Raw genomic sequence first — 18,541 nt, forward strand, 5'->3', positions numbered from 1 at the left:
TTTCTATTGGGGGAGGAGAATAACAGTGGTAGGGATAGGGGGATTTAAAATGGGGGGAGGAGTTAGAGGTTATTTAGGTAGCTGGCAGGAAGAGGTGGCCTCATTCTGGCCAAAAAAAATTGTCCCACCCACCCTCCCCTTAGTTTGGTTTGTATAGGGAACACACGTGTGTTTTGGGGAGTTGGGATACAAATAGAAAAGATTCTTTGTCAAGTGGGTTTAGGTCAGGAAATTAGGAGGTGTGTTTTTTGTAAGGTGGCGGATTCTTGGCAACAGCCAGTGGTGCATTTAAAGTGTGGTTATGAAAAAGATAGCCACACATTATCTGTAAGGTGATGTTATTGAAGTGAGGTTGGTGGTTTTTCCCTTGGATCGGTATCCAGGTGGAATGTTTGTTTTCATTGTCTCCGAGTTCGTTTGGTCTAGGGCCACATCTTTGTTCGCCATTTTGCTAGGAGGTTGGCGGCAAAGTGGAGCTGGGGGTGTGGTTCTCGTGCGCTGAGCGTGCAATTTATGGTTTATGGAGACAATGAGGAAAACGGTGTTTTGGTTATGTTTTAATCCCATGCAAATTAGGGTTGTTGCCAAGAACTTTGCCGTCATTATATGTTGATGTATTTTATTATTATGTTAACAAATGTTTCTTGTTTTTCAGATTTATATCCATTTGCAATAAAAGCTGTGACCATTCACCTTTCCAACCAATAAATGTGTCTGCGTTTTATTTGTAGCTAGGTGGTGGTCAGGCTAGGGGGTATTGTGGGTCTTTCCCTGGGTGCCGAACTCGGCCGTTGCCTGGTCATGAACTGCGCCACAAATCTCCTATACCACGGTCTCTATTGGGCAAAATCTCCCACAGTGCACATGCATAATTGAGAACATATGGTGCATGTACCCCATTCTTATGCCACCTGAAAGAAACTGTTAGCCAGAACAAGTGTAGGTTAGAATACTGTAGAGGCAGGTGGAGATTTATCACTGCTTCTACACCAGTTTTCTGGCATAGAAGCAGTAGGATAATTGCAAATTTTTATGCATTAAGAATTTACGATTAAAATAGTGAAAAGCCACCTACACACATTGTGGGCGTGGAAGGGATGTAGCAAGGTGCGGCGGCCACTGGAAGCCTGCATTCTTTTGAAAGTTTGCCGGTTTATGTGCAAAACTATGCCAAACTATTTTTAAAAAATTGTAAATGCACTAAATATGAGAATTCTAGGTCTACATTTCAACTACATTTCAACAGTGTCAAACATGGGGGTGTGGGAGAGTCTCTTGGAGCAAAAGTCAGTGGACTCCCTGGACCATCGCGGGAGATGGTTCTAGCCGCAACCCAGGACCGGAATCTAAGTGGCCCCTGGTCTTCACCAGAGCCTGCCGGAAGCGGGATGGTCTTGCTGCGGCGGGAAGCCACCAGGTCAGGTACAGGAACGCTACAGGAACACAGGAATGACATAGGTACACCACAGGAACATGGGAAACACAGAGGCGTCTTGAAACACACAGGAAACATGGAGGCGTCTGGAAATGCACAGGAGGCTTTCACTTCAGTAGAATGACTTGAAGATCCGGCAGGGAATGCTGGGAGACGCCGGGCTATATAGGAGCCTGGAAATAGCCAGCGCCAATAAGGAGGACACTGGCCCTTTAAATTCCAGGAGATTCAGTGCGCGCCCTAAGAGCGGGAGCGCGCAGCCTCGGCATGCAGCAGGAGCGCGGCCTACAGAGGAAGCTAGCGTGGGACCTGGATGGGACCGAGGCAGCATCCGGAGCCAGAAGAGGTGAGTACGGGCCCGGAAGGAAGGCGCCACATCAGAGGAATCGCGGGGGCATCCGTGACAGTACCCCCCCTTTAGTACCCCTCTTCTCTTCTTCTTCAGCCTCCTCCTCTTCTTCCTCCGCTTCCTACAATTCTTCTGGGTGACGGGACACCTAAGAAAGAGAGCAGGAACAGAGAAGACAGGACAAACCAGGTGGTGCTTGGACCTGGCATGGAACAAGCCAAGGATATCTTGAGGACATCTAGAACGTCTTTTGGCCAGAGGCTGGAGTGGCCCTTGGGAAACCACAGGCTGGGGTGACTCTTGGGGTGCAGCTGGAGCAGCACTGGGAAGCTGCGGAGGCTGGGGCACTGCTGGAGCAGCACTGGGAATCTGCGGAGGCTGGGGCACCGCTGGAGGAGCACTGGGAGACTGGAGCGGCTCTTTTTACGCTGAAGCGGCATCTGGAAAGGCCGGAGGAGACCCCTGTGTGGCTCTTGGCACGTAAAGAGGCCTCTGGGAAGGCCGGGGAGACCTTGGAGCGTCCTCTGGGAAGGCTGAAGGAGACTCTGGAGCGTCCTCTGGGAGTGCCCGAGGAGACTCTGGAGCAGCCTCTGCGAAGGCCGGAGGAGACTCTGAAGCAGCCTCTGGGAAGGCCGGAGGAGACTCTGGGAACCCTGGGAGGCCAAAGAGGCCTCTGGGAAGGCATTGAAGCCAGACTTGAAGTTGTTCGGACCTGGACCGGAATTTTTCCAGAAACGTGCTATGGGTGGCCATGTCCAGATCTCCACTATCCCACAAAGGAGTAGTCCAGGTCAGGGCCTCTCCAGAGAGCAAAAAGGAAACAAATGCCAGCTTAGTGCTTTCGGTGGTGAACTGCGAGGACATCAGTTTAATGTGCAGCGAGCACTGGGCGAAAAAGCTCCAGCAAAAATTGGGGTTGCCAATAAATTTGTTAGGCATAAAAAAATCTGGTCCAGACTCTAGTGCCGGAAAACATGGCGGGGTGATTGGAGCAACAGGAGGAGTCGGGGGAGCCTGCTGCTGGGAGGCAATCGTTCATTGAAGAGTGGCAGCAAGTTTGTCCAGAAGTTCTTTTTGGACAGCAATCTCCTGAGCTTGCTGGGCGATAGGGCTGGGAAGGTCAACCAGTAGCTGGAGTGGGTTCTTGGCACAGTCCAGGGCTTTAGCGGGATACATGACCTTGGCAGAGTCCATAGCTAGATCGTACTGTCACACACGGGAGTGTGGGAGATTCTCTTGGGGCAGTAGACTGGACCACCGCGGGAGATGATGGTTCTAGCCACAACCCAGGACCGGAATCCAAGTGGCCCCTGGTCTTCGCCAGAGTCTGCCGCAAAGCGCGATGGTCTTACTGTGGCTGGAAGCCACCAGGTCGTTCCATGGTGCAACTAGGCCCGCGGTGGCAGCCAAGGTAGGGTCTTCGGGAAGGCAGGACCTCAGGAAGGCAGGACCTCGGGAAGGCAGGACCATGGGAAGGCAGGACCATGGGAAGGCAGGAGCAGCACTGCGAAGCTGCGGAGGCTGGGGCACCGCTGGAGCAGCACTGAGAAGCTGCGGAGGCTGGGGCACCACTGGAGCAGCACTGGGAATCTGCGGAGGCTGGGGCGGCTCTTGGTACACCGGAGACTGGAGCAGCTCTTGGCACGCCAAAGCAGCCTCTGGGAAGGCTGGAGGAGACTCTGCCTCTGGGAAGGCCGGAGGAGACCACGGGAGATGATGGTTCTAGCCACAACCCGGGACCGGAATGCAAGTGGCCCCTGGTCTTCGCCAGAGCCCGCCACAAAGAGGGATGGTCTTGCTGCGGCTGGAAGCCACCAGGTCTTTCCATGGGTGCGACTAGGCTCACGGTGGCAGCCAAGGTAGAGACCTCCGAAGGCAGGATCTCGGGAAGGCAGGACCTCGGGTAGGCAGGAACTCTGGATGGCAGGACCTCTGGATGGCAGGACCTCGGGATGGCACAAGAACACGGGACCGCCACAGGAACACAGGAGCACCACAGGAACACAGGAGCACCACAGGAACACAGCTCCATCACAGGAACACAGGACCGCCATAGGAAGACAGGACCACAGGACCCCCACAGAAACACAGGACCGCCACAGGAACACAGGACCGCAACAGGAACACAGGACCGCAACAAGAACGCCACAGAAACACAGGACCACGACAGGAACACAGGAAAGCCACAGCAACAACGGAACGCCAAAGCAACACCGAAATGCCACAGGAACACCATAGGAACACAGGAAACACGGAGGCATCTGGAAACGCACAGAAAACATGGAGGTGTCTGGAAACGCTCAGGAGGCTTTCACTTCAGCAGAATGACTTGAAGAACTGGCAGGGGATGCTGGGAGCCGCCGGGCTATATAGGAGCCTGGAAGTAGCCAGCACCAATGAGGAGGATGCTATCCATTTAAATTCCTGGAGAGTCGCGGCCTCGGCAAGCAGCAGCAGCGTGGCCTACAGAGGAAGCCGGTGTGGGACCTGGATGGGATCGCTGGGGCATCCGTGACAAACAGAAATGCAAGATAACTGTATGGTGGGTGGTAAGAGGGGGCGCAGAATGACAGACAGGACAGTGAGCACTAAGGTGAGCCCCCCAAGCTGTCACCTCCTACCTACTGACCCCACCCTAAGTGGTGGGCAGTGACTATATGCCGTTCCCTTCCTAGGTCACAGTGACACAAAACAAGACTGACAAATAAACAACACAGAAATAATAACAAGCGGTCTGGTTCATAACAAGATTTCAGGTACAGTACAGAATCGGAATCAATAGGGTTAGTCGAGGGTACAATAGCCAAAGTCAAAACAAGAATAAACGATAGAGCAATAACGGCAAAAGCACACACTGTGAAATGGAGCTGAGGTTAACCTATAACCAGCAAAGTCTGATGGAGCTGAGCTAGAATATAAAGGAAACCCTAGACACACCTTCCTCAGCAGAGTGGAGGAGCTGTCCATCACACCAGTAACCCTTTGCTGGACAGGCTCAGCTTGACGGAGCTGGGTGGCTAAACAACGAAAAGGCTAAACTACAGTTCACACATGGGAGACACCAACAGACATCAACGTCTTCTCAGCAGCAATCTAGAGGATGATGTACTTTAAACCTTCAAATTTGTGCAAAAGTGTTTTGGCACATGTAGAATATGCAAATATGTTTACCAAGATGGGATAAGAAAAATAACACAATTCTTTTAAGTACCTTGTAAAGCATCTCCCTTGACATCAAGCATCACCTTTAGGAAGCCTAATGACATGCAGGACAAGCCTAATGACAAGCAGGATTAAAGCCAAACCAGTATATCTATTCTAGAAGGCACACTTTCCCATCTGTGGACAGCACTGTTATGACCTGGTTGGATTTCTTCAGTACACCATAGGAAACTGAGTTGGCTGAATGAGAGGCTTTTACTAGGTTCAACTAGAGTTGAGAATAGAGATGAGCGAGCACTAAAATGCTCGGGTACTCGTTATTCGAGACGAACTTTTCCCGATGCTCGAGTGCTCGTCTCGAATAACGAGCCCCATTGAAGTCAATGGGAGACTCGAACATTTTTCAAGGGGTCCAAGGCTCTGCACAGGGAAGCTTGGCCAAACACCTAGGAACCTCCGAAAAGGATGGAAACACCACGGAAATGGACAGGAAAAAGCAGGGGCAGCATGCATGGATGCCTCTGAGGCTGCTTAATCGCACCATTATGCAAAAATTATGGGCAACAGCATGGCCATGACAGAGTGACCGAATGAGGCTAGATAGCATCTAAAACATGCAATAATTGACCCTGACACTCTAGGGGACGGCATGCAGAGGCAGCGGCAGCAGTGGCAGGCTAGAGAGTGTCATGGCGACATACCCTAAATGGACTCAGGTTTCACCAAAGGAGGTGAAATGATTTCCTATGTGAACAAAAGGTTGACGGTATATTTAGTCGATAACACAGCATGGTGGCGACATAGTGACCAAGTTCCATAACGTATCTGGTGAAACACCCGAAAAATGAGCCTGACACAGCTCTTTTGATAAGGGGACGACATGTGGAGGCAGCCATGGAGACGACTTCCATGATTAAGAGCGACAGTATGGGGCATTCATATTGCGCTGCTATGATTGCAACTTCAGGTCTCCAGCATGGCGGCGACAGATGGGCTGAGTTCCACTAGAACACCAGAAAATTCTGCCTGACACAGCTCGTTTGTTAAGGGGATGATGTGCTGCATATCCTCTCGTGCTCCAGCGTCTGGGGTATAGAGAGTTGAAATGAGACATTGGTGGATGCTGTGGAGGATCGTGCAGGCAAAATGGACAGGAAACAGTAGGGGCAGCATGCATGGGTGCCTCTGAGGCTGCCTAATCTTGGGATGGAGCTGGCGGTCCACTGCCAGGCGAGCTTTCGCCTGTCCAAGCCCCTGTCTCTTGGCTCCTCCCCACTGAAATGGGCCTGAGGGCCAGAAGCGTTTACTTTGAAAAAATTATAATTTTCAAAGAAGGCCGGGTCGTTTGAATATTTCACCTAGGAATAATGGAATAGCATAGTGGTTCTATTTTTAATTGTTTTTACGGAAATGGTTCCATGATTAAGAGCGACAGTATGGGGCATCCATATTGCGCTGCTATGATTGCAACTTCAGGTCTCCAGCATGGCGGCGACAGATGGGCCGAGTTCCACTATGTATCTGGTGAAACACCTGAAAATTCTGCCTGACACAGCTCGTTTGATAAGGGGACGATGTATGGAGGCAGTGAACTAGTAGTAGATTAAAGGTGCTGCAGTTAAAACTATGTTAGTTGGATCTTGAGATGGAGCTGGCGCTCCGCTGCCAGGCGAGCTTTTGCCAATCCAAGCCCCTGTCTCTAGGCTACTCCCCAAACAGCACTTCTAAGAACCTTTTGTATAAGATCAAGTGTAGTAGCGTTCTTATAAGTTTAGGATATGGCGGGTGAGGGGAATGTAAACAGATGCGCAAGAAGCGCTGAAATAATATCGGTAAATGATAAAAGTTTGCCAGTATATTTTGTGGATTACACAGCAGGGTGGCGACAAAGTTAACAAGTTTGATGTGGAATCCATGAAAACAACCCAAAATTCTGCCTGACACAGCTCGTTTGATAAGGGGACCATGTATGGAGGCAGTGAACTAGTAGTAGATTAAAGGTACTGCAGTTAAAACTATGTTAGTTGGATCTTGAGATGGAGCTGGCGCTCCGCTGCCAGGTGAGTTTTCGCCAATCCAAGCCCCTGTCTCTAGGCTACTCCCCAAACAGCACTTCTAAGAACCTTTTGTATAAGATCAAGTGTAGTAGCGTTCTTATAAGTTTAGGATATGGCGGGTGAGGGGAATGTAAACAGATGCGCAAGAAGCGCTGAAATAATATCGGTAAATGATAAAAGTTTGCCAGTATATTTTGTGGATTACACAGCAGGATGGCGACAAAGTTAACAAGTTTGATGTGGAATCCATGAAAACAATCCAAAATTCTGCCTGACACAGTTCGTTTGATAAGGAGACCATGTATGGAGGCAGCTATATGGACGACTTTTGGAGGCAGCTATGGCGATGACGTGTGGAGGTAGCAATGGAGACAACGTGTGGAGCCAGCTAAAAAGACGACATGTGGAGGCTGCTATGGAGACAATTTAATTTGGATAGTGCCTGTATGTGGCAGTCCAAAAAAGTTTTCAAACCAGAGGAGCAGGTAGGTGGTCCTCCAGAAAAATTAAATAGATTGAGTGCCTGTATGTGGTACTCCCAAAAATTGCTTAAAGCAGAGGACCGGGTAGGTGGCCCTCCAGAAAAATTAAATACATGGGGCCACATTTATCACTTTTGTGCGCCTAAGTGTAGTAGTTGCGCCTAAATTCTGGCACACTGTTTTGCCAGAATTATCACAAGCTATAACCATCTGTGATAAGTATATTTTCTGCCTCTTATTAATCGCTTTACTTTAAAACAGTTTAGGCGCAATTTTGGCCCAGTTTAGGCGCAATGTTATATTCAGGCACTTACATGTGATCCTGCTACAAGCTCCTCTCTGCTTCTCCCACAGCCCAGAATGAAGATAACACTCACAGCAGCACCCAGGTGTGTGACACCCTGCACCTAGTGATCTCCTCAGCAGGGGCTTCTCCTGGAGATGATCCCCCAGTGCTGGTCTCCTGCTGCACCCCTGTAATTCTGCACAATATCCCCCTCAGACACTGTGCAGAATTAAATGTGGGACACTTGTTTGTAGTATCTGCAAACTTCTGCAAGCTTCTACAAACTTGTGCAAAGTTCTTTTCTCTCTTGCTTTGAGCTCAGCGTTTTGCAGAATATTTTGTAAATAGAAGGTAATGAACTGTAAATAGAGTCTGCAGCTCCTGTCTGCAATGTATCTAATGTATCTATTATATGTTCTAGTGTCTGGCTGAGCTTTGCTGCTAGAAATGAGCTGTTCTGCAAAGGGGCTCAGTGCTTTCTTCTCAGATAACGCCACCTTCGGGCTGGAGTGTTTATGCGCCCGTTTTTGCGCCTAAATGAGAACAGTGCAAGTGATGAATATCATTAGGCGCAGCAAAACATCTGGATTGGTAAGATAGATGAGGGAAAGCTGCTTAGTTTTGCTGCGCGGCTAGTTTGGCATTTAATTGCAAAAAAGGCGCAAAAACAACAGAAAAACCGAGTGATAAATGTGGCCCATAGAGTACTATAGCTAGAGCCAGTTGGCCCTGGCAAAAAATAGCCAGTTTCCTATGCTTTAGTGTACAAAGAGGAGGAGAAGGAGGACAATGAGGAGGAGGAGTGCATACATTATTCAGGTTGAGCTTCTTTCACCTGGTGGAGAATGAAAATCCGGAGAAATCCAGGCTTTATTCATCTTGATAAGCGTCAGCCTGGCAGCGCTGTCAGTCGACAGGCGTGTACGCTTATCGGTGATGATGCCACCAGCTGCACTGAAAACCCGCTCGGACAACACGCTAGCGGCACGGCAGGCAAGAACTTCCAAGGCGTACAGCGCCAGTTCGTGCCACATGTCCAGCTTTGAAACCCAGTAGTTGTAGGGAGCTGTGTGATCATTTAGGACAATGGTATGGTCAGCTACGTACTCCCTCACCATCTTTCTGTAAAGATCAGCCCTACTCTGCCGAGACTGGGGACAGGTGACAGTGTCTTGCTGGGGTGACATAAAACTGGCAAAGGCCTTGTAAAGCGTACCCCTGCAAGTGCTGGAAAAGCTGCCTGCTCGCCTACTCTCCCTCGCTACTTGTCCCGCAGAAGTACGCCCTCTGCCGCTAGCGCTGTCAGAAGGGAAATACTGTTTCAGCTTGTGCACCAGGGCCTGCTGGTATTCATGCATTCTCACACTCCTTTCCTCTCCAGGGATGAGAGTGGAAAGATTTTGCTTGTACCGTGGTGCCAGTAGAGTGAATACCCAGTAATCGGTGCTGGAATAAATTCTTTGAACGCGAGGGTCACGGGATAGGCAGCCTAGCATGAAATCTGCCATATGCGCCAGAGTCCCAACACGCAAGAATTCACTCCCCTCACTGGCCTGACTACCCATTTCCTCCTCCTCCAACTCCTCTTCTTCTGCCCATACATGCTGAACAGTGAAGGACTGAACAATGGTCCCCTCTTCTGTCTCGCCAACATTCTCCTCCTCTTCCTCCTCATCCTCCTCCACCTCCTCCGATATGCGCTGAGAAACAGACCTAAGGGTGCTTTGGCTATCAACAAGAGAATCTTCTTCCCCCGTCTCTTGTGACGAGCGCAAAGCTTCCGACTTCATGCTGACCAGAGGGTTTTTCAACTGGATAACATGGTTAATGTTGAATTCCACCTCCTGGGCACGTCGCACAACAGTCGGTGAGCGGGCAGTGGGAGGCGGCGCTGCGCTGCCCTGAGAGTGGCAGCATCTGTGCTGGACTTCCTGAAATGCGCACAGATGCGGCGCACCTTCGTGAGCAAATCAGACAGATTGGGGTATGTCTTGAGGAAACGCTGAACTATGAGATTTAACACATGGGCCAGGCATGGCACGTGTCAGTCTGCCGAGTTGCAGAGCCGCCACCAGGTTACGGCCGTTGTCACACAAAACCATGCCTGGCTTCAGGTTTAGCGGTGCCAGCCACAGATCAGTCTGCGACGTGATGCCCTGTAATAGCTCTTGGGCGGTGTGCCTTTTATCGCCTAGGCTCAGCAGTTTGAGCACCGCCTGCTGTCGCTTAGCGACGGCACTGCTGCTGTGCCTAGAGCTACCGACTAATGGCGCCATGCATACGGATGGTAATTCGGAGGAGGAGGTGGAGGAGGGGTGGGAGAAGGAGGAGGCATAGTAGGCCTTTGAGACCTGAACCGAGGTAGGCCCCGCAATCCTCGGCGTCGGCAGTATATGACCAGCCCCAGGGTCAGACTCGGTCCCAGCCTCCACCAAGTTAACCCAATGTGCCGTCAGCGATATATAGTGGCCCTGCCCGGCAGCACTCGTCCACGTGTCCGTGGTCAGGTGGACCTTGTCAGAAACGGCGTTGGTCAGGGCACGGATGATGTTCTCTGACACGTGCTTGTGCAGGGCTGGGACGGCACATCGGGAAAAGTAGTGGCGGCTGGGGACCGAATACCGAGGGGCGGCCGCCGCCATGAGGTTTCGAAAGGCCTCGGTCTCTACCAGCCTATAGGGCAGCATCTCCAGGCTAAGCAACTTGGAGATGTGGACGTTGAGGGCTTGGGTGTGTGGGTGGGTTGCGCAATACTTCCTTTTGCGCTCCAGCGTCTGGGGTATGGAGAGCTGAACGCTGGTGGATGCTGTGGAGGATCGTGGAGGCGAAGATGGGGTTTTCGCACGGGAGGTGTTTGGGCCGTGGTCCTGGGCAGGGGGCTGACTAGCAGATGACACAGGGGAAGGAGCAGTGGTGTGCCCGGCCGGAGGTGAACGGGCTTGGTGCCATTGAGTGGGGTGTTTAGCATTCATATGCCTGCGCATACTGGTGGTAGTTAAGCTAGTAGTGGTGGAACCCCTGCTGATCCTGGTTTGGCAAAGGTTGCACACCACAGTTCGTCGGTCATCCGGTGTTTCTTTAAAGAACCTCCAGACTTCTGAAAATCTAGCCCTCGCCACGGGAGCTTGACTACGGGCAACATTTGGCGCTGATGCACCAGCTCTGGCCCTGCCTCTTCGTCTGGCCCCACCACTGCCTCTTCCAACCTGTTCTGCTATAGGACTCGCCTCCGTCTCAGAAGCACTGTGTTCACCTGGCCTATCAACCCAGCTTGGGTCTGTCACCTCATCATCCTCCGATCCCTCAGTCTGCTCCCTACTCGGACTTCCTGCCCTGACAACAACTTCACCACTGTCTGACAACCGTGTCTCCTCATCGTCCGACGCCTCTTTACACACTTCTTCCACTACGTCAATAATGTCATCATCACCCACAGACTTCGACCGGTGGAAAACCTGGGCATCAGAAAATTGCTCAGCAGCAACCGGACAAGTGGTTTGTGACTGTGGGAAGGGTCCAGAAAACAGTTCCTCAGAGTATGCCGGTTCAAATGCCAAATTTTGCTGGGAGGGGGCAGACTGGGGGGAAGGAGGCTGAGGTGGAGGAGCTGGAGGAGTGCTGATTTCGGTGACATGGGTGGACTGCGTGGAAGACTGACTGGTGGACAAATGGCTAGAAGCATTGTCCGCAATCCACGACATCACCTCTTCGCACTGTTCTGGCCTCAACAGTGCTCTACCACGAGTCCCAGTAACTTGAGACATGATGAACCTAGGATGTGTAGCTCTGCGGCGTTCCCTTGCTCCCTCATCAGCAGGTGGTGTCTCACCCCGCCCAGGACCACGGCCTCTGACCCCGGCAGTAGTTGGACGCCCACGTCCACGCCCTCGTCCTCTACCCCTAGCCCTCGGGTTAAACATTTTCAAAATTAAAGTGTAAACTTCAATTTTATTTTTTTTTGTGTGTTTTGTGGTTTTTTTTTCAAACAAAACGATGCTATCCTATTGCTATGGCTAGTTTCTAACCTATACTGACAGCACACAACTGGATTTTGTGCTGTGCCAGATGACTTTGAGTTATAAGATAAATAAATGTAAAAAATAAATAAATCAGCAGACTGTGCCTAATTCTACTCAAACCCCTAATAAATTGTCCCACTTCGGTGTTTGAGGTGGATATGTGTGTCACTAAGAGCTAAACACAAGTCTCCCTCCAAATTCCTCACAATATGGTACTAGCTGCACTACTAATGCCAGCAAGCCCAGCCACAAGCAAACCAAAAAAAAAGGAAAATATAACGCTATTGTAGGCCTAAATAAGCCGTTGGTGTTCTCCTATGGCTATTTTCTAGCCCACACTCAAAGCACACTGCTTTGGCAGATTAATGTGAGTTCTAAAAAGAAATAAACGTAAAAAAAAAATAAATCAGCAGAACCGGCGTAATTCAAATCAAACCCCTAATAAATTGTCCCACTTTGGTGTTTGAGTTGGATATGTGTGTCACTAAGAGCTAAACACAAGTGTCCCTGCAAATTCCTCACAATATCGTACTAGCTGCACTACTAATGCCAGCAAGCCCAGCCACAAGCAAACCAAAAAAAAAAGGAAAATATAACGCTATTGTAGGCCTAAATAAGCCGTTGGGGTTCTCCTATGGCTATTTTCTAGCCCACACTCAAAGCACACTGCTTTGGCAGATTAATGTGAGTTCTAAAAAGAAATAAACGTAAAAAAAAAATAAATCAGCAGAACCGGCGTAATTCAAATCAAACCCCTAAGAAATTGTCCCACTTCGGTGTTTGAGGTGGATATGTGTGTCACTAAGAGCTAAACACAAGTGTCCCTGCAAATTCCTCACAATATGGTACTAGCTGCACTACTAATGCCAGCAAGCCCAGCCACAAGCAAAGCAAAAAAAAAGGAAAATATAACGCTATTGTATTGTATTGAGGTGGATATGTGTGTCACTAAGAGCTAAACACAAGTCTCCCTGCAAATTCCTCACAATATGGTACTAGCTGCACTACTAATAGCAGCAAGCCCAGCCACAAGCAAACCAAAAAAAAGGAAAATAAAACGTTATTGTAGCCCTAAGAAGGACTGTTGGGTTCTTGTAGAATCACTCCTGCCTAACAATATTCTAATAGAACACCCTAACGCTTTCCCTGACCAGCAGCAGCTCTCTCCCTAGCGGCATCCAGACAGAGAATGACGCGAGCAGCGCGGGCAGGGGCTAGTCTATTCCAGGGTCACCTGATCTGGCCAGCCAACCACTGCTTTCGACGTGTAAGGGTACCACGTCATGCTGGGTGGAGTGCAGAGTCTCCTGGCTTGTGATTGGCTCTGTTTCTGGCCGCCAAAAAGCAAAACGGCGGGAGATGCCATTTTCTCGAGCGGGCGAAGTATTCGTCCGAGCAACGAGCAGTTTCGAGTACACTAATGCTCGAACGAGCATCAAGCTCGGACGAGTATGTTCGCTCATCTCTAGTTGAGAAGTAAAAGTTCTCTTTACAGAGACTTCCAATTAAAGGGCATCTACAACCATGAAGGATGAAGGACTGTATGCAAATGAACCTGAAGGGCTCCAGGCTTCATAGGCGTATACAGGGCTAGGCTGTGTATACTGGAAGAGGATGCGCATACAGTGGGAATCTGCATATACAGGGGGAGTCTGTGTATAGAGGGGGAGGCTACGTATACAGAGAAAGGCTGCATATACAAGGGGGGGCTGTGTATACAGGCAGTGGCGTAACTAGGAGTGGCAGGGCCCCATAGCAGGCTTCGGCATGGGGCCCCCCTTCCCACTTAAAAATTATACATATTTGTATACTCACACATGCAAGTTACAATCACACATGGATACATTTATACATATAGACCTTATACACACATACAGTGACATATACAAACAGCATATATACACACCTATAGTATATGTAGACACCATGCACCGTATACACATACAACATATACACATCACAGATGCAGCATATATACATCATATATATGTTATATACATATTATGATGTACATTGTGCAGCGTAATATGGATATAATGATGCACATCCTCCGCTCTTTAGTGTGTCAGGTCGGATGCTGGGGCCCCCTGACACTGTGGGCCCCATAGCGGTTGCTATGGCTGCTACCACTGTAGTTACGCTGGGGGGAGGCTAAATTAAGGCAACTAATAAATGAATTATATTTTAATAAATAATAAAGGATGTTTTATGTTGGGAGTAGTGTGTTGAGTCATGAGAAATACCATGGCCAGGAGAAATCGTAAAGAAGTTCATCACTTGTCAGGTACGAGATGCCATTAATGTCTGTGTCCCTGACTGGCTACTAGTGTGTGAGGTAGCATCATCGGGTGCACGCACTTGGGGGGGGGGGGGAGCAGCATTTTAAAGTTTCGCCTCAGGCAGCAAAAAGGCTAGAATTGGCCCTGTGTACTGGATATTCAAAATACAGAGTCTGTTTCCTGCAGGCTTAAATAAGAGGTTAGAGGATGTTTTCTGATTTGGTTAACGTTATGAAACCATTATTTTATTAATTTCAGCATAAATTGAGAAACAGATACAAACATCTCTCCCAGAGAATAAATCATCCTTCTCTATGTATATGCCTCATGTGGCTACTAATAATTTTTATCAAAAAAAGTTATAATTGTCTAGTGCTGTTGTAAATTATAGCATGATTACAGATTTTTCTATTAACCCCTTATCACCGACACTAGTTTTCAGCTCAATGACCAGATTCGATTCTTCAAATCTGACATGTCTCACGATAATTGTTTATAACTTCGGAACGCTTTAACATATCCAGGTGATTTTGAAACGGTTTTCTCGTGACACATTGTACTTCATGTTAGTTACAAAATTTAAGTGATAAGTTTTGTGTTTCGTTCTGAAAAAAAGTGAAAATTTGGCAAAAGTTTGTAAAAATTCTTCATTTTCCAAGTTTGAAATGTTCTGCTTTCCAGACAGGAAGTAAAACTACCCAAAAAGCTTGATAATTAACATTTATGGAATGTCTTCTTTATGTTGAGATGATATTTTATGTATCCTCTCATTTTTCTTGGATGTTATGAGGCGCAGAACTTTAGGTGCTATTTTTCTCATTTTCTTGAAAATTGCCAAAACTCACATTTTTAGGGACAACTCAGCTTTCAAGTGAAAGGCCTAAATAATAGTAAAACCCCATAAATTACCCCACTATAGAGACTTCACCCCTCAACGTGTGTAAAACAAATTCTATTAAGTCTATTAACCCTTTAAGTGTTTCGCATGGGTTAAAACAATATGGACCTGCGATTTAGAAACTTTCGAATTTTTTTGGAAAATACATTCATTTAGGCCAAAACTGACAGTTTCAGAATAAATTAAATCATGAAACGCACTGCAACATTTGATGCCCAGTTCCTCCCCATATGTGGTGGTGTCCTGCTGTATGGGCGCACGGCCGGGCATAGAATGAATGGAGGCGCCTTTCACAACAGATTTGTATTGTCACATTGCACGACCTATAAATTTTTATTTTTTTTGGTAATGTGAACATATGAGGCTTATTATTTACGGGATGAGATACAATGTATATGTATTTCATTTTGGGAGTCTAAAGCTTATTCATGAGATTTTATTAACTATTTCAAGGGGGACACAGACAAAATCATCAATTTTTATTTTTAGCATTTTTTCCCTCCCCATTCACCGTTATGTAAAACTAATATTCTATCTTTATTCTCTTGTTCACTACGATTGCGGTGATATCTCATTTATATAGTTTTTCTTACCTTTGCTCAATTTTCCTGAGCAAAACCAATATTGGAGAAAATTGCATTGTTTTTACTACTGACAACTTTTTAGGGCCATAACTTCTGTATTTTTCTGTTGTCAGATCTGGTTGAGGGCTTTTTTTTTGCGAAAAGAGTTGTTCTTTTTAGTCGTACCATATTAGGGAACATAACTTTTTTTGATCACTTTTTAGAACATTTTTAGTGATGGTGTTTTATGAAAAATTGTATATTACGGGAAGTTTTTCAAGTTTCTTTTTTATGTCGTTCACCGAGCGGGTTCAATATACAACATTTAGATTTATTGTACAGATTGATACGGACGTGGTGATACCAAATATGTACGTGTTTTTGTGTTTTATATACTTTAATTGCATTTTATGTGTAACTGGGGAGATTATGGGACTTTTATTTTATTTATTTCATTATTTTCTAAAAGGACTAAATCTTTTTTTTTAAACTTTTTTTACATTTTCTACTTCTTGGCTTGAACAAGCGTTCATCTGATCACTTGTTCAAGCCCTTACACTGCAATACACTTGTGTTGCAGTGTATAGTGTAAGTCACTGAGCATGCTCAGTTACATACAGCCGGGTCCTGCCAGGAGGCGGAACCCGGCACAGAGAGGAGCCGACAGCCTCGGGTCACTCGTCGGAACCCGGGGCTGAAGCAGGATGGATCGGATCCCCCGGTAAGCACACCGGGGGGGGGGGGCCATCCACGTGGGACACACTTGCACGCCACGGTTATGCTTGACCGCGGCGTGTAAGGGGTTAAACACCCTGGATCGGAGTTTTTACGATCCCGGGTGTTAGTGCCGGGTCTGGGCTGTGATATCACAGCCCGACACCGGCACTTGCAGGACCCGATGTCCCGAAATCTTTTTCTGACGCGCCGCCGTAGAAAGGCGTCGCTTCAGAAGAAGTACCCTTAATGACCACCGTAAAAAGCCGATACGGCGGTCATTAAGGGGTTAAAGAGAACCCGTCATGCAAAATAACTGGGCTGGGATGGGATCCTTGTGAGCTGCTCCAACAGCTAGTAGTGACAGGACAAGTGACACAGACCTGATGACAGGTGTCCTTTAATAATGCTGCTTATATGTTTATATACTAACATGCCACTCTGCATTTGTAATGATATTGTAATTGCATAATCAGATTTGGGACATCCCCTATAGCATTTGGTGGGCCCCCAGAATCAATTTCACTATATGCTGATGCATTTTATCCACTCTAACTCATCTAAATTTTAACGTGTGGCAACAGTGCTCTTTGCAAATTGTGCGGACGATTTTTCTGCGACTCTCTAGATCAGTGGTTCTCAACCTGTGGGTTGTGACTCCTGCCGGGGTCGAACGATCAAAACACAGGGGTCGTCTAAAGCCATTGGAGCCACGATTTTATTGCATTTTTTGGCATGAATACAATATTCTTGTATATGGTTTGGGGTCACCACAACATGAGGAACTGTATTGCGGGGTCACAGCATTAGAAAGGTTGAGAACCACTGCTCTAGATAATAAACAAGAACACCTCTGGTGTGAATATAGGTATGTCCTTCGGCTCCAATATTCCCCAAGTTATTGGTGCAGTGGGATTATCTAGGAGTTCAAACATTCACTGAAAAGACATAAGTGGTTGTTAACCTCTGTTATAAGACACTATTCACTGAAGAGAAGTATAGAGAGCTAGCGGGGGATAGTTAGTAATCCTGTGTGCGGTCCAGTGCGGTCTACATGTAAACACAGCAGTAGACTGATAGAGAGGCAGCACACTCTATCCTTGTATTCCATTAGCATATAGCCTGCTCTGCACATCTACTGATCCCAGCCCTTGTCAGTGATTATCATACTTCTCTTAAGTGAATATTATCTAGAAGTTCAGCTTAGACAGAATTTATGAATTAATTAGTTATATTGAAATATTCTACTTACATGAACTTTGAATTGAAATTTTTGCCTAGAGACAAATGTTCTATGGATTTACTTCTTCCAACTGATAAAATCAGTGTTACCATTTCTGAGTTAAAACCTAAAAGATAAAAATATTTACCAATAAATGTAAACCTTTTAGGACAGTATTACTTATGTAATAACACTAATAATATTATGTAATGTTATGTAATAACACAATAAACAGTAATATACCTGGTGCAATTACATAGCTTTTAACCACTTCAGGACTCAGACTACCGTATATACCCGAGTATAAGCCGAGACCCCTAATTTTACCACCAAAAACTGGGAAAACCTATTCACTCGAGTATAAGCCGAGGGTGAGAAATGCATTGGTCACAGACCCCCCCTGTATATAGCCAGCCAGCCCCCTATAGTATACAGCCTGCCCCCAGTAGTATACAGCCACCCCAGCCTGCATCCAGTAGTATACAGCACTGCCCAGCCTGCCCCCAGTAATATACAGCACTGCCCAGCCTGCCCCCAGTAGTATACAGCACAGCACAGCCCAGCATTAAAAAAAAAAAACTTATATACTCACCCTCCGGTGGCCCCGATGTGCAGCGCTGCTCCCCCGATGTCCGCGCGGCTCGTCTTCTGGCTTCCGCGCCCGGGAGACAAACATGGCAGTGCCCAGCACGATGTTACAGAAGACACAAGACAGGCACAGAAGCCAGAAGAGGACCCGCGCGGACATTGGGGGGAGCAGCGCTGCACATTGGGGCCACCGGAGGGTGAGTATATAAGTTTATTCTTTTTAAGTATTTTTAAGTACTCGTGTATAAGCCGAGGGGACGTTTTTCAGCACATTTTTATGCTGAAAAACTCGGCTTATACACTAGTATATACGGTATTTTGGCATAAAGGACATAGCCCCATTTTTCACATCTGCCCTGTGTCACTAAAAGTGGTTATAGCTTTGGAAGCCTTTAACATATCCAGTGGATTTTGAGATTGTTTCATGACACTTTTTTCTTCAAATTAATTGGCTGCTTGATCTTATCCTAAATAACAGACCTGACAG

The 18,541-nt window shown here is 47.4% G+C and overlaps 1 protein-coding gene across 5 annotated transcripts in view; it reads right to left on the bottom strand.

Moving 5' to 3' along the window:
• LOC140070832 (capping protein, Arp2/3 and myosin-I linker protein 3-like) overlaps positions 1–18,541 on the bottom strand; it is an 813,581-nt gene that overhangs the window by 296,249 nt on the left and 498,791 nt on the right. For all 5 annotated transcript variants that reach the window (XR_011848999.1, XR_011848997.1, XR_011848998.1 and 2 more), the window contains exon 19: positions 17,497–17,593. Coding sequence is in view for 2 of the 5 variants with exons in the window: in XM_072117787.1 (XP_071973888.1) it covers positions 17,497–17,593 (97 nt within the window). In the remaining 3 variants the exon portion in view is untranslated. The remainder of the gene's footprint in view (positions 1–17,496; positions 17,594–18,541) is intronic.

This window comes from Engystomops pustulosus, chromosome 7 (genome assembly GCF_040894005.1).
Source record: "Engystomops pustulosus chromosome 7, aEngPut4.maternal, whole genome shotgun sequence".
Taxonomy (NCBI): Eukaryota; Metazoa; Chordata; class Amphibia; order Anura; family Leptodactylidae; genus Engystomops; species Engystomops pustulosus.